At 56.9% G+C, this 16,230-nt stretch overlaps 1 protein-coding gene across 1 annotated transcript in view; it reads left to right on the plus strand.

The window, feature by feature from the left end:
• Nucleotides 1-16,230, plus strand: part of CCDC33 (coiled-coil domain containing 33) — a 100,759-nt gene that overhangs the window by 12,272 nt on the left and 72,257 nt on the right. The window contains exon 3 of the mRNA XM_034994166.1: nt 8,547-8,694. Within this exon, the coding sequence (XP_034850057.1) occupies nt 8,547-8,694 (148 nt within the window). The remainder of the gene's footprint in view (nt 1-8,546; nt 8,695-16,230) is intronic.

Consider the following 16,230-nt stretch of genomic DNA (forward strand, 5'->3'; position numbering starts at 1 on the left):
GCGAGGCAGGCTGTGGATTCACCACTGTAAGGACAGGAGGGGGCCCTCCCGAAGTCGGCCATCCTTCAGCCAACAAGCGAGCCCCTGCTCTATATACCACTCCAGCTGAGGGGACATGATGCGGCATTTGGAGAATAGAGACCCACGCCCCTGCTCAGGCTTAATACTTGGGAAGGGTGAACTCAGCACAGACAAAGGCCAGTGTCACCATCCACAGAGAGGACCCTTGAGAGCAGGGGATGAAGGGAGTCAGGGAGGCTTCCTGGAGGCAGTGTCTTGAGCCAGTCCCTAAGAACAAACTGACCTGAGGTAGGAAAGCAGGAGCCATTTCTGGCGAGGGGGCCTGCCTGGAGAAAGGTGGGGCTGTAGGAATGGGCCTGGAAGCCGGGCATGGAGTGGGTCGACAGAAGAGGGGAGACTGGGGCTGGAATACTGCGGGGGCAGCGTGGGAAGGCTCGAGCACTGGCGGAGGTGAGCACACTTCCCCCAAGGACAGGTTTTGCTTCTCTGGCCCGGGTCTGCTGTGGAAAACCTGCCAGGTCCCAGTTTGTTCAGCAAGGGAAAGAAGGAGCAATTTTGGAACACTCAGCTGAGAGTCGGGGCTAAGCTGTACCTGGATTGCCTCTTGCGGTCCTCATAGCAGCGCTGATTTCCCCACTGTATAAGGAGGGACGCCAAAGCTCAGAGAGGGTTAGTATTTTGAACCAAGATCACACAGCTATAAGCTGCCGTTTGCTACAGAACCACGCTCAGTTTCCCATCATCCTTTGCCTTTTCGGGAAGCCCAATGCAACAGCCCAAACAAAATATAGAGAGAGTGATGGGGGTAGGGAAGAACAGACGAGGGGAGTAGTGGGGGGTGTCGAGGGGTGTGGGACAGGACTATGGGGAACGGGGAACAGAAGGCCAGGTTTGGGGGCTCTGGGGGACACACTTCTGTGGACTTGCTGCAGGGATATTTAGGCCCCAAGGGACACCTGGGACAGGGCATGAGGGAGTGTGGACAGCTGTGAACCACGTGTCCACACAGACTTTTCCTGCTGCCCAGCAAGCCCAGTGCACAGCCATCGGGGGGAGCAGGCCCCCTCCTTCCCCAAGAGCCAGCCTCAGAGCCAGCCCAACGGCGTGCCCTCCACAGCTGTGGGCTCTCTAAAAGGCTGTGTTTAACCCCCCGCCCAGCCACGAGGCCACTCCAAGGGCTCTCTCCTGGGGGGAGGTGGGGAGGGTTACCCATTAGCTATGAGATCACTCATTACCTGCTTCTCCTCACACTGGAACCTCTCTGAGTCATCAAGCTTGGCGCTGGCCCCTGGGCATTTGGGGAGCAGGCTCATTTCCCTTGGCCGGGGGAGGCAAAGCTCCCCTTAAGAGGGAAGGGTGATGAGGCAAGAGGAGGAGCAGGGGAGGCAGGGAGAGAGGTGGGGTTCACGGTGGTGTTAAGTAGGAAAGCCACATGCAGTCCCAGGCTGATGGCTATCTCACCGGCCAGGAGGAAACAGTTCTGGGGGGAAGGTTCATGTGGCACAGGAGTGAGTGTCCCAGGGGTCCTTGGCCCAGGGAGCTAGGCAGCCCTCAAGTGAGGTAGTAGGAAGGCCCTTCTGGCGGCTGCTGAGCGCACAGGGCTTGCTAGCCCTCTGGAGCCAGACTGCCTGGAACCAGCGTCCAATTGCATGATCTTCCTTCCAGGCAGGAAGGCCAGCAGGCTGGGGCTCCAGGGGCACAAACTCGGATGCCTGCTAGGGCAGCTGGCTGAGAACCCAGAGGCCAGAGCCCAGGAGGGGCAGCCCTAGGGGCCACGGTGAGGCAGGGGGTTGCGGAATTTGAGGAGGTGTGGAGCCACAGCGCCTCCTTCAACTTGGCTCTGGAAGTGCCCTGCGGGCCTCTCCAGCCCTGCTGTAGAACCCGAACTGGGCCCTGAATGGTTCGTGTAGGCCCTGGGGCGGCACTGACCGCCCCCCCCCACCCCCGCAATCTGCTGCTGCAGTCTTGGGAACTAACTGGAAGGAGGAGGTACCCTAGGGTGGTAGGGGCTTTCATCCCCAGCCATCTGGATGAGCTTGGCTGGTCTTTCCAATTCCAATCATAGGTGAGGCCTCAGTTTTTCTGTCTCTAAACTGGGGAGAGCCACATCCTCCCTGCCTTCCTCTAGACTAGGCGTAGAGGGGGAAGGAGCAGGTCCCCACAAAGCCATAAGCTCCCGCCTCTTGCTGCCAGGATGGCCCAGCGCTTGGTCCCTAGACCCAGGAAAATGGGAAGAACCCTCAAAACGGGGTCAAAAACTGCTGGCAGAAGAATGAGGCAGGCCACGGGAGTCTTCCAGACACCTCTCAACCCCACACAGTACCCCAAATCTCACGTTTGCTAGCCCAGGATTCCTGACCATGCCTCCAGGCCCAGTTCATACCAAGCCTCCCCTCGGAGCAGACCTCACCCCAGGCCAAGGGCCAATCACTCCTCATTCTGCCCTCTTACTGCACAGAAAAGCACTTAGAACCACGTCTGGCACATAATAAGTGCTCAGTAAAAAGAACTGATATCTTTGTAATAATTTCTTGCGGGGCTCGGAAATGGATTAGTCATGATATTGGGTCCATAACCCAGAACCATTGTTGACCCTCTTTGGTTATTTATAATTTATTTATTTATTTTTTAAAGATTTTATTTATTCATTTGAGAGAGCAGGGGGCGAAGGGGCAGAGGGAGAAGCAGGCTCCCCACTGAGCAGGGAGTCCAATGCAGGACTCGATCCCAGGACCCTGGGATCATGACCTGAGCCGAAGACAGACACTGAAATGACTAAGCCACCCAGGCGCCCTATAATTTATTTTTGATAATGTAATGAACACCCATTAACCGACCACCCAATCTAAGAGACGTTACAATAACATACCTACTTACTCCCCATTCTCTCTACCCTCTTCCCACCCAGCCTCCAAGAGGAAACCATTTTCTCGAATTTTGTGTTTATTATTATTAAACAAGCGAGAGACTATAGGCACCCAAAGAGGTAGGATTCTTTAACAGAAATAGTTGTTATTAACCAAGTTGTAACTTCCTGTGAATAGTTTCTAGGTCACCTCAGTGAGGCTTGGCATACAGAACCACTGGTGAGTCTTGGTTGATGAGCTGTTTGGGGTGCCAAGAGCAGGGAGGGTGAGGACTGAGTAAGCCAGAGAGCAGGCAGGATCCAGCTCCAAAAACAGGGAGAAGGGCTTCTGAGCCCCCACCCCATGATACCTGGACTCTATCTGTGTGACTTCTGCCCTCCCCTATGACGTCACACAGTGTTGCCCAGGTGACCCCGCTGGGCTTTTCCAGGACTGGACAGAGAGAGACACACCCCTGTCTTTACCTCCTTGGGGGTACCAAGAGCTAGTTGTTTCAGCTGCTGACCCCTACGCAGCTGCTCATGGCTCCAAGCCCTGAGGACAACTCCACTGGAAGAATGTCCCGCTACTGAGAAAGCTCCAGGTTGCCCCCACCTGCCCATCCCCCTGCCCATGTCCCCTGTCGAGGTCCCAGAGCCAGCGTACGGCAGCCCAGATGCAACACTGACGTCCCTACTGTTTGCCAAGCCCCAAAGACTCCAAGGTGCTCAGGCCGACTGTCTGGGCAGGTCCGATGCCTGACCACCCACCAATCTCAGGTACTGGTCCCCAAGATTGTTAAACAAGGCCAAACACTCCTGGCCCCGAGAGGATGGGACGGAAAAAGAAAAAGGTGAGGCCCGGGGGCATGGGTCATGCACCTGCCTGAGCTCATCTCTCCTTCAAAGTCCCTTGTTTTATTTGCTTCTAAGTCATGACAAAAGCTCCCCTTCTCTGGGTCTCAGTTTTCACAGCTTCTAAATGGAGAGCGAGGTGGCCTCTGTGGTGCTTCCAGGTTCCAGGCATGCTATACTCTTGGGCCACGTGGGAGCAGAAATTTGGCATGCTTGCAGGTGTTATCAGCTCCTACTACCCTTACCTGGTTGCTTCTGCCTGGGATCCCCATAACCCAGAGAAAAATGTAGCTTGAACTGCGTATAGTGCCTCTCCCAGCCCATAGCCTGGAAAGGAGTTTTTGCCCTCTTGTCACAGAGGCTCAGAGACCCCACCGAGGTGGCTCACCATCACTCTCCAAGATCTTCTAGGAGATTCCCAGGCTGCTGCCCTAGGACTGCCAATGCTCCACTGTCCTACGCCCTTCCAGCCGTGGCCCAGACCCTTGCTCCAGGTCACAGATGCTCAACTCCTGGAAAGAAGGGATTCTTGTCAGTTGTGATCACTGCTGTATCCCCAGCACTCAGCACAACGCCTGGCACATAGTAGATGCTTAATAAATAGCTAGGACAGAGCAGCAAGACCCTGCCAAGAGGGGACTAAAATCTCAGTGCAGTGAAATGCAAACAGTTCCAATAAGTAAATAAATAAATCTCCGAGAGAAAAGTGCAAGCAGTTCAATATGAGGCCTCCCTTACCCTCTGCTAACTGGCAAGGCTGAGCCTCTGCCCTCGACTGTGCCAAGTACCAACAGGGATGGCAAAATGAGCTAAGACCAAAGGCACCAGGTACTTGCTAACTTGGGGACAGCCTCTTTGCAGTTAGACTCAAACCAAATAGCTACCGGGGCCCCCATTGCGGTTTCTACTCTATTAGCCTTGACTTTGGTGTCTTTGGTTCCTGGTGTTCTCTACCCACACCTGGCTCCTCCCCTTGAGTCCACCCTCCCCCTTTCAGCTGCTTTCTGGAATGCCACACACTCAGGACCAGGCCCCGCCGCTGGCCTGACCTAGAGGCCCTAAGCGGCCAGCTGGTCCTACCTGCCCACACAAGCTGGATTTGGGGATCCAAATGCATGGGAGCCCTGAGAAGGAGACAGATTTGTTTTGTTTCATTCATAACTTTGCGGAACATTTTTAATGACTGAGTGGAATCCCCTAGAAGGATGTTTATATCGTGTATACAGTAATACATATTCATATTTCTTTGGTGAATCTTCCATGTCTCTTATTGCGGTGATGCTTATAGATTTCAGTGTTCTCTGTGTGTTAAGGATATTCATTCTTTTATATATTTTGCAAATATTTTCTCCTGTTTGTCTTTTCTTCATATTCTGGTGAATTGGGGGTTATTATAGAAGTTGGTATGGATATTTAATGCAATCAAAGTGATCAGTCCTTTCCTTTATGAGTTCTGACTTTTGTGTCATCTTTGGAAAAGCCTCTTCTCCTCCAACTACCACAACTCCTACTGCCAGTCCTGACAAGTATTAGCTACCCAGCTCGTGAGCCCAAGGGCATGTACGTTGTGGCCATAGAAAGCTTGGCACATCCAGAGAACACTACTAGAGCAGAGCAGAGACCACACAAAGTGGAGGGAGACACGGACCCCATCCCCCTTCCGGCTCTGCCTGCTAGCTAAGCCCAGTGCCCAGATACAAGGGCTTTTGCCTCCCTGAGCCTGTTTCCCCACCTAGGAAAGGGCCCCACCATGACCATCATAACTCCCAAGCAAGTTCAGATGCTGACACTAGAAGGAACATGAAGGACCATTTTTTTTTTTAAGATTTTATTTATTTATTTGAGAGAGAGAGTGAGAGAGAGAGAGAGCACAAGAGGGGGGAGCGGGAGAGGGAGAAGCAGACTCCTTGCTGAGCAGGGAGCCTGATGCGGGACTCGATCCCGGGACTCCAGGATCATGACCTGAGCCAAAGGCAGTCGCTTAACCAACTGAGCCACCCAGGGGCCCATGAAGGACCATTTTTTAACTCAAAACCTTTGTGATGCAGCTGGGAAACTGAAGGGATGGGGGCGGGCATTGGTCCTGATGCAGGCACTTCTCTGAGGGAAGCCTGCAGATTCTCATCCAGACGTAGGAAGGCAGAAAGGGGAGGCAGACAGGTTGGCCCACGGCCCCTGCTCCAGGCCTCCCACTTGGGCCCAGGCCTCCCTGGCTCTGGGCCCCACCTGCCCAGCGGGCACATGCCTGCCGGCCTCACCAGGAGGTACCAGCCTGGTAGCTGGCCTCATGCCCAGAACTGAAGCACAAGCAGTCTTTGTCAGCCCCCCTGGAAGCTTTATTTCCCAGAAGGCTGTCCCACAAGGGGAGGCACAGAGCGGGTAGGGGACAGAGAGGGGGCACAATTCATGCGCCTGGTCTTTCAAATCACCAGTTGGGCTCTGGGTTTACCAGGGAGTCAGTGAAAGCCCTTGGGCAGCTGCCGTGCTGCTTCTGGGGCCCTCAGAAGCTGGGGACAGGCCCTGTACCCCCATAGCAACAGGGGCATGGGGCCACCATCTTAGGCTGCTCCTGGGAATTGGGGCACTGGGGAGACATGAGTCGCCTCTCCTGGCCTCACTGCAGGAGCCTTAGGCCTGTTACCAGGAAGACTGAACTACAAACCATCCCAGATATCCCCACTGACCAGGCGGGAATATTAAGACCCCACAGGGAGTTAGGGCAGAGCTGGCCTGAAACCTATATCTCTCGACACCACAGGTTACTGGTCTTGCTCCTATACCCCTAAACCAGGAGACTAAACCTGCAGGAAAGCGGGGTGGGTTATGGGGGATGAGCAGTGAGCATCTCTGACCTATGAGGGGGAGGGGTGGCTCTGTGCCTGCTTCCACCCTCCCTTACCCCCCGCCCCAGTCCCCCTCCATCCCATCCGGTAGGGGTTCCTTCTGAGCACTGACCTCCCTCCCCTCCTCCACCCTGGCCTGGCAGGGGAACAGAGGAGACGGGGAGGGTTAAGTCTCAACACCTCTGCAGATGGTGACAGGCCCCACTGGGTCTTGGGGAGGGGGCGCTCCTCAGTCGGGGGGGTTTCTCTGTAGGGCTGGCACTTCTGGGGCTGGGAGGTGGGGTTCTCACCTCCTAATTAGTCATCTTGTTAGGCAAGGACCACAGCTTGTACAGAGAAGGCCTTTCTGATAACGTCAGACCTCTGGGAAGTGAGGGAGCAAGCCACAGGGATGGATCCACTGTGCCCAGAACCCCCAGGCTCAGGGTGGGAGCAGACAATGTGTGGGGAGCCTGGGCCCTCACACAGGGAGCAGGGCAGGTTCCAGACCAGCTGCTCCAAGCCCACAGCCTCCCGCTGGGGAAACTGACTCTCGGAGCCTGACTGGATTCAGGTCCCATGATGGTGAGGGGCAGACCCAGTTAAACCCGGCTCTCCTGACACTCAGTGCTCATCAGGCCTCAGCCAGAGGATCCAGCCTGGTGTGGTTGCTCCCAGCACCAAAGCCGGTCCCCAGAACGAGGTCCTCACTCCTTTCCTGGCCTCTGTCTACCCTCTATGTCACAGGACTTTGTTCTCGGTCTCCATGGACACTTCCCACTTTGAGGACTCCCCCTACCAGGGCCTGGCCTGGAATGCAGGTTCTGACAGGCCAAACTTTCTAGATAAAAGGGCAACCCTTAGTCACCCTTCGGGGGCCCCATCTCCAAGCTGAGGAGGTCCACTGCTTCCCTCACCAGGCCAGGAGGGCCCCTCTGTTGCCCCTCACATCAGCTAGGGACAAGGATGGGGGGAGCCTCCTGCCAGATGAGGCTCGCAAGGGCAAATCTGGGTCATCCGTGTCAAGTCCAGGCACAGGGAATGAGAGTCAGCCAGCCAGTGCAGAAGAAGACCAGCCCAAGCCACAGTAGCCACATGTCCACAACCCTCCCCAACCCACAGTGTTTGCTCACAAACTGTTGGCTCTGCCATCCTCCCTGACTCGTCCTGCCTCCAGAATCAAAATGAGCCTGCCCTGAGCTGTGGGAAGCTCCCTCCCCACTTCTCAGCCTTGCTCTAGCTTCCAGCCTGTCCTTCCAGTCGTGCATGTCTTCCCAACACTTTAAGGCCTCCTCTTCCCAGCTGCCTTCCCTGACTTCCCCCCGGCTGCTGCTTCTGTCTCCTCTCAGCAGCTCTCAATACCATGGTCCTTTGGGCCTTGAATCCCCAAGCTGTTGAGCTATTGAGCTCCTGCTTGTGTGTCTGCTTAGGGCCACCAGCCTAGAGGCCCCATGTGCAGGCAGGCGCCTCTCTGTCTTCCTGGTCTGTAGGGTTCTCTGGGTGGAAGATAGAGGGGCATCTGGGACAGACACCTTCATCCCTTTTCATTAATGCATTGGGTGACTCCATGGATATGGATAAACTTTGTAAAGGGCTGTGCATGGGAAGGACCTGAAGTGACAGGTGGACTGGGCTGAGGTTACAGAGACCGAAGAAGGCCAGCTGCTAGGACCTCGAAAGCAGGCAGGACTTAGGAATTAGAGGCAAACACCTGCAAAAGCAAAGGCTTAGCGGTGAGACTGGACTTGAGAGGGGAGGGCCTGTCTCCACAGGAAGTGACGCATCGCTGGGGCGGACATAGGGTGTGGGACAAAGGCAGGGAGAAAATGGGGCCAAAGGCAAGTGCCCTGTAGTTCCAAACTGGGTGGGGGGATGACAGAGGGAAAGGCACCCGGAGGGGAGCAGTGAGGGACTGGAGTTAATAGGGAGGCAGTAAGGACAGCTGACCACCGCAGAGGAGACCACTCAGCCCTGGCTCTCTCCACAGGTCGCGGAGAGCCCAGAGGAGCCCCCGAACACCTTCCGGAGTGTGGAATCTGTCACCAGCCACCTGTCCCCCTCTAATAAGGAGACCATCATGGTCACTCTCCACGGGGCCATCAACCTACCCTCCTGCAGGGATGACTCTGAGCCGTGGCCCTATGTGGTAGTGTAAGTAGTGCTGGGAGGAGGGGCTGTGAGCAGAAACCAGTCTCTGGATATTTGGAACTGGAGCAGCCAAAGGTTGGGGGCGGGACTGTGATACCTGGAGGGGAAAGCCAAGTGTGAATCACACAGGGCTGTAAGCTCTGTACACGTGAGGCTGACATCTTCCCCGCTGCGTGGGAAGCTGCTCACCAGGGCTGTGGAAGGAAGGAAGAGCCACTCCTTGATCCCACAGCTTGGCCACAGTTTGACCTTAGGGAGGCACGGCCTCTGCATACAGAGGCCTGGGCTGGGCTCCCAGTGGGATGGTGGTCAGAGGAAGAAGACCCGAGCCCGCCTCTCCTGGCCTCTGGGTGCCCGATCCCACCAAGTCCAGTTCTGCGGTAGGTCCTCGCGATCGTCCTCGTCCTTGGCCCCCACCATTTCTTGGGTCATTTCTCTCATGCGGGATTCCCTAGCTCTGGTCCTTTAAAGCACCCCATGCCCGCCGCCAGCCAGCCGGTCAGGGCGCACACTTCTCACAGCCTGGTGCCTGAGTGAGGCCTGCCCTGCCGTGTCCCATGTCTGCCGCCCACCTCACGGGCCTCAGGCCTCCAGAAGGGCAGCAAGGGGCGACACAGTGTCCAGCCAGCCAGCCAGCCAGCCTTCGGTAGGGATGCCGGACATGCGTTCGATCTTGATGACAAGGCACTGTGCGGTAAGCCCTGCCACAAGCTGAGCCCCTCTGTAAACAGTGGAAGCCCCCCCACAAGCTACTCTACACCTCCCCTCCTCTACGAAGTCCAGCAGTCATTCAGTGCCCACCTCGGGCTTTGGCCCACATTTCCTTTTGCGGGAGTGCCTGCCCCCAGCCCTCTCCCAACACCTGCTGAAATCTCACCTTCAAAGCCTCGCAGGCTCCTCCTCCTCCAGGCAGCCACCAGAGTTGAGCCCTCCCTCCTCTGGAGCCACACAGCAGGGACAACTCTGAGGCTGACGCACTTTATTAATACTCTGGTGCTGTATTAAGAGCCACAGGGACTTCTTGGTCTGGGACAGTCGCCAGCTAGAGGTGCACCCTATTACTAGCTGGGCTGGAGCCTGCACAAGGAGGGACATGACCCGGCCCCCAGCTAGGGAGTCCCCATCGTTAGACCTGGAACTCTCTTCAGCTCCCCACTCGTGGGCTGAATGAGTAAATGGCTCTGGGGTACTCTCAGAGTACCTGCTGCTGCTCTTCCGTCCCCAAACTGGGGTGCGGTTCCAGAGCACAGATCCCCGCTCCTCCGTTTCCCCCACAAGGCTCCCGGCATAGGCCTGAGCACAGGCTTAGAGGCGCCACTGAGGCGTAAGGAGCAGCTTAAGGAGCCGGGCTGAGCCACTGAGACAGCCAGTCAGTAGGACGACAACCTCGGCACCCCCGCACGGTTGAAAGGAGGCTAGACGACATGCTGGAGACCAACAGGTGGAACACTTGCTTGTCTCAAAAGCCCCATTTCCACCACCCAGCTCCTCGGCCCTCCCCTCCCCCAACTCCATGTCCGCGGTGAGGAGGGACAGGTGGCCGAGAGTGGGCTTGGCAGGGAGCTGCCTTCTCCCCTCAGCTATTTCCATAAACCAATTATCGCCGATCATCTCGGGAGATTGAGGCCCTGCCTATCACCAGGCCAGCCTGGGCGGCGGGGCGGGGCGCGGGGCGCGGAGTTGCTCCACGGCAGGCACCGCGACCCGCGCCGCCCCCCACCAGTTGCCATGGGAACGCGCAGCGGGAGCCCAGCCGGCCGGAGCCTGGGTGAGGGGTGTGGGGGCGGCGGGGCGAGCGCATGGCTGCACCCATCTCCAGCCCCGGGAGGGGGCCGGTTGCAGAGCCCAGCTCAGCCTGCAGCGCGCCTTCCTGGGCTCCAGGCGGCGCAGGGGCCACCAGCCCCCGGGGTGCTAATGAGATGCAAATGACAGCAGAAGGGAGGGCTTGGAGAATGCAGGCCCAGCTGTCGGGGACCTGAAAGGGGCTTTCACAGCGAGCCCCCGGCCCCAGGCAGGAACCCCAGAGGGAGGACCCAGACCCTCGGAAGCCAGAAGGCGGGGGAAGAATCCGGAGTCCCCTGGATGTCCTGATTGCACATGCCCCTTAACAAAGCAGACCACAAGCACAGATGAAGCCAGGCCCACCCACGCTCCTTTTGCTCATGAGGAATATTGCAAGGCTTCAAGTGTATCGAATGTAGATTAGTATTATTAATCTTTCATCGTCTTTCAAAACACTTTTTCTCATCTCTCTCTTGCCTGTGTTTCTGGTTCCCTCAGCTTGGTGTCCTGGCTGAGCTTCCTGCTCTCTGTCTTCCCCGGGTGTCTCACCTGCGGGGATTCCTGTCCCAGCCTCCTTCCCCTCTCCCTGGGCCCTGCTGCATCCCCAGCAGGCAGACAGACCTACGGGGGCAGTGGTGGGGTAGGAGGGAAAGCCTAGGCCTGAGAGTACCCCAGAGCCATTTACTCATTCAGCCCACGAGTGGGGAGCTGAAGAGAGTTCCAGGTCTAACGATGGGGACTCCCTAGCTGGGGGCCGGGTCATGTCCCTCCTTGTGCAGGCTCCAGCCCAGCTAGTAATAGGGTGCACCTCTAGCTGGCGACTGTCCCAGACCAAGAAGTCCCTGTGGCTCATCTTGTGATTCTGCCTCTTTCCATCCGGGCCATCGCCCTGCTTCCAATCTGCCCCCCGCTACTCCACTGAAATCGCTTTCTCTAAGGTGACGGCCATGCCTCACCCTATGTCTGCTGGGCGTCTCATCTTTAGTGATGCTGGCCTGTCCCCGGTTTCAACCCTAGTCACTCCTCTTCCTCTGTACGCTCTGTTGATCTCATCCTCATCCTGGTGTGGGTGATCACATTCTTTCATCCCGCAGCCCCCCTCCACTCCATCCCTGGCTTGTCAGTGCCTCTCCTATCTCTGAAATCTGGCGGCTTCTCTCTGCCAGCTCCCTGACCTTAGGCTACTGCACTGTTTTCTTCTTAGCACATCTGATCTTGCCCCTCTTCAAACCCCAAGGGTTCTCATTGCTCCCAGGGTAAAGAAGATTCCAGGCCCAGCGTGGTTGGATCCTTGCCCGCCCCTCCCTTTCTGGGCTCCAGCCATACCAGGTGTTTCTCCATTCTCTGAACAGACCCCGTTCCCTCCCACTCTAGGCCTTTCACGCTCCCTCCCCAAGAACATTCTCCCTTCCCCTCCCCTCTTTGGATCCCAGCTCTCCCCACCTCAAGGAAGCCCTCCCTGACCTCCCAGACCAGGCCAACGTTTCCCGCATTCGGTACTTTCCTGGGACTGCACGCTTCCGCAGGCCATAGATGCAGATCCACATGTTTGATGTGCTTTTATGGGATCACTGGCATATTCTTCCTCAGTGCCCACCCCCATGGTGCCCCTCTAGTTCCACAAGCGACCACCAGGTCTGTTTTGCTCCCCATCCTACCCCAACTATTTAACAAAGTACCTGGAACATAGAAAGCTGTCAGCAAATAATTGTTGAATGAATCCGGCCTCATTTCTAGCTTGCTCTGTGACTTTGGGAAAGTTACTTCTCGCCTCAGAGCCCCAGTACCTCACCTGGGAACCTGCCTGGGAGGGCTGTGGAGAGGGCAGAGCCCATGGGAGACGCTGACAGGTGTAAAGCATGATACGGAGTGAGGGGTATCCTTAGTGCCCACAGTGGGCACACAAGGCGATCAGAAGAAAGCCATGGGGCGGTGGAGAGAAGCCAGAATGGGGTCAGGAAAACCCAGAATCCGGCCCGCTGCCCCTGACTCCCGGTGTGACCTCAGGCCAGTCCCTGCCCGTCTCTGAGTCTCCAGTATTCCCGTGGCCAGCATGTCGGTTCTGGTCTCCATGCTGTTCCTGGCTTGCCAGGCTGGTTTGTGCTCTGGCCTGGGAATCAGTCTCAGTTCTTTAGAGACTACAAGAGCCCCAGCTGTACATGCAAGACGGATTCCACGCCCAGGTCTGCTGGGCCGGTGCCCAGGTCCCGGGTCTCCCCTGACCCATCTGGGCCTGAGCAGTGCTCAGCACCTGCCTCCCAGCCTGGCATGGAGAGGCCTGCCAATCAGAGCACAGCAGGGACCAGGAAGGCAGTGGCCTGACAGTCTGGGGGTGCCCCAGCAGGCTGGGTGTGGGGACAGGGCCAGCCAGGAGACAGCCTGTGGGGTTCAGACCCTTGGCCAAAGGATTGGTGGCTGGGCTGCCAGTTGGCAGCTACTTCTCTGACTGCTGGCTGCCCCGAGCTAAGGAACAGGGCCGGAGCCAGGGCCCACAGGGGAAGTGCTGTTTCCTCCAGGTGCCTGGGGAAGGCTTGGCCCGGGCGCAGTGGGTGGGGCAAAGCACAGATCAGGGCCAGTCAGTCACACTCAGAGGATCTTTGGTTTTCTTGGATCAGCTTGAGAGCCCTGATCCTGGCCCCTGACTGAGACTGACCTTGGTCATGCACTGAGCCCTGACTCTGGTCATAGACTGAGCCCTAATCACACACTGAGCCCCAGACTGAGCTCGACCCTGATGACTAATTGAATGAAGAAAGAAAGTACTGAAAGTAGGGCAATTGCATAAGTTCCTGGTAAGAGAAGGTCAAAGAAGGGTACATTTACTAAGTGCCTACCATGTACCCAGCAAATATGCTAGGAGTGCGTGTGCGTGTGTGTGTGTGTGTGGTGTGTATGTGTTTCATAATTTCATCATCATCACTAGTCCTTTGAGCTAGGTAAAATATGGTCTCCATTTTACAGATGAGGTTACTAAGGGCTCGGTGCGTTTCCGTGACTTGTCCAGTATCACAGAACTAGAGGGTACCGAAGCCAGGATCCAGGATTCCAAATCTAAAAGCTTTTTCAACTTCACTCCCTGACTTGATCTTCATGCAGTGGTTGCCCCTCTTAGAAGGGGACTGTTGGCATTGGGGTCCTAACCCAGACTTCTAGAGAGGATCCAGGGACCAGTCTGAAGAACCCTCCTGGGATCTGGATTGCCCACATCTTCCCCCATCTGGTTGTGGGCCTTGACCAAAGGGCCCAGAGGGCAGGGATTTGGGCCGAGTAGGCAGAGGCCTGGCATGACTCACAGATGAACTGGGAGCTTGTCTCAGCTGCCAGAGGGTTGGGCTCAGCAAATACAGCAGTAATACACAGTGACAGGGATCACGGGACAGTCCCAGGAATAAAGCAGCCCTCATTTGCTGCTGGTGGCCCATGCTGAGCTCTCACAGAGCTCAGTTCTCCTTACACTCTGGCTTTAATCCAGCCACCCTGGCAGGCAGGTTGCATAAGCCCCATGTGATGGCCGAAGAGGCCAAGACCCAGGAACGTGAAGGGACTTGTCTGAGGTCACAGGGCTGGCCAGTGAGAGTGGAGCAGATTAAGGGAAGGGTCTCCATTTGGCCACTAGCAACTCACTCTGGTAGAGGCCAAGGTTCCTTCCTTCCTAGCAGGATGCTTGTGGAAAAAAGGCACAGTGTGGGGGAGAAGGCCCAGGGGAGGCCTAAGAATCTTGGGTCTTATCTCCCCTGCAGGGCCCCCAGCCTATGTTGTGACCTGGCCCATCTGCACCTGCTCCAAATGATGTCAGTCCCTTTGAGGCTCAGAGCCTCAGAATTTTTGTTCAGTGAGAACGTCCCTGTAACCCAGAGCTGTAAACACAGCTGGTGTCAGTGGTTAAAGGGGGGTTGCCTGAGAACCCCCCAGCCAGACTGCAGCCACAAGGATCTTTCCAGATGTTCCCCTACCACCACCATGCAGGGCCCCTGAGGTCTTCTCATGCCTGAAACACTTATTCAGACCCAAAAAGCCTGAGCTCTTCCTTCCCCAGAGGCACCGGAATCCTGGAGAGCAGCCCAAGGGGGGCAGTGCTTACTAAGAGAAGCAAGTTTTAATGGGAAGATTTCAGGCCATGAGACAGGCCAGTGGGGACCCTCCTGGTGTCCTCACTGCATTATGCACAGGCTGTCCTGTCTGCTTATTTCTGAGCATGGGCACAGCTGCTGACAGGGCCCCTCCTCCTGCCCCGGACATCACAAGTGGCCAGGAGGCTGGGTCCTCCCTCTGGGCTCGGTCCGGCTTCTGTCCCCCTTGCCTCCCCCACAGGCTTCCAGGTCAGGTGCTGCATGGTCTGGCATCCATCCAAGAGGGTGGCAGGCTCCTCCTGCCCTTGTGCTGTGCTCCTTCCTGTCACCTCCCATCCCCGACACACACTGAGCTTCCATCAGAGGGAGTGGCGCCAGGGGTGACAAAGTCGGTGACTTCAGGCGGGAGGAGCCGGCTCCACGGATGCTGACAGCAGCCGGGTGTGTGAGACAAACAGGAGCATAGAGCTCCTTCATCAGCCCCTCCGGTGCCTGCCTCGGAGGAACGCGGGCTCAGGTTGTCAGCTCTATTTCGTGAGAAGCCAGAAATCCAGATCGTTGTGTGAAATCAGCCGGTTTTTGTGTGCAGACCAAACACCACTGCTCAGTTGAATTCTGGGCCTTGCCCCGTGTCTGCCCCTCCTGAACCCCCAGCCCGCTCGGACTCAGCCTCCGCATCCGGCTTCTCCAGCGTCCTCTTCCGCCTGGGGCCCGTGGCCTCCCCTTGGATGCCCGTTCTCTGTTCACGTCTCAAAGGCACAGCCCCCCTTCCTGAAGCCCCCTCTTTCCTTGCTTCCAGGACAAGCCTCTCCTGAGTCCCTCTTCTCTCTCTGGTGCCTCCTCTGTGGCAGCCTTTCTCTCTATAACCCAGACATGTTGGTGCTCCCTGCTCAGTCCTTGGCTTCTCCCTGGATCTGTCCTCCCCCTGGGAGATCTCCCTCATCCCAGGCTACCCTCAGTCCCCATCCTGAAGGCCCAGGAGTGTCTAGACCCACCCATTTCTGATTTCCAGAGCAGTCCCCGCTCCCTGCCTGAAGGTGCGGAGGAGAGCAGTCAGGCCCACGTGGATGGGGGGCTGGGGGACTGGCTGGCCTTCAGCGCTCCAGGGGCCGTTACTCCTTCCATCGAGGCCCACCTGTAGTTGGTGTAGCACCATCAGCAATTAGTGATGGTTCATTAGAGTCCAATTAATAAATGAAACCCAGGATGAGAGCCATTGCTTTGCTAAGAATAATAGCCCTGCTCATGCCTGAAGTGGCAGCCTCCCAAGAGCTCAGAACCCACAAGAACCAGCTGCACTGCGGCTGGGGGCGGGGCACACTTGGGGTGGGGGGCACTGATGTTGATGGGCTGTGGCGCAGTAAAGTGGGAGGAGAGAGGGGAGCTTCAGACCCGACATCCTTACCTGGGATCTTAGCTCCGCTTTTGTGGAGCCCTGACTGCATCTTCTGGCCCAGCAATCCCAGGGGAGCTTGGCCAAGGTCAGAGGTATGAGGGCAGGGCTTTGCCCTCCTTCCTGTCTGGCCTCAGAGGACATGGGTGTGGAGAGAAGAGAGCTGGAGAAGGAGCGAGGTCAGGGAGGACCACAAGCCTCATTCTTCTGACTACCCATGCTCCCAGCACACTGACCCTGGATCAGCCAGCCATGCCCTCACCACACCTGCCCATGAGACTCTTCTTGCCCCTG

The sequence above is a fragment of the Mirounga leonina genome, unplaced genomic scaffold, assembly GCF_011800145.1.
Source record: "Mirounga leonina isolate KUSES-001 unplaced genomic scaffold, KU_Mleo_1.0 Mir_91, whole genome shotgun sequence".
Lineage (NCBI taxonomy): Eukaryota > Metazoa > Chordata > Mammalia > Carnivora > Phocidae > Mirounga > Mirounga leonina.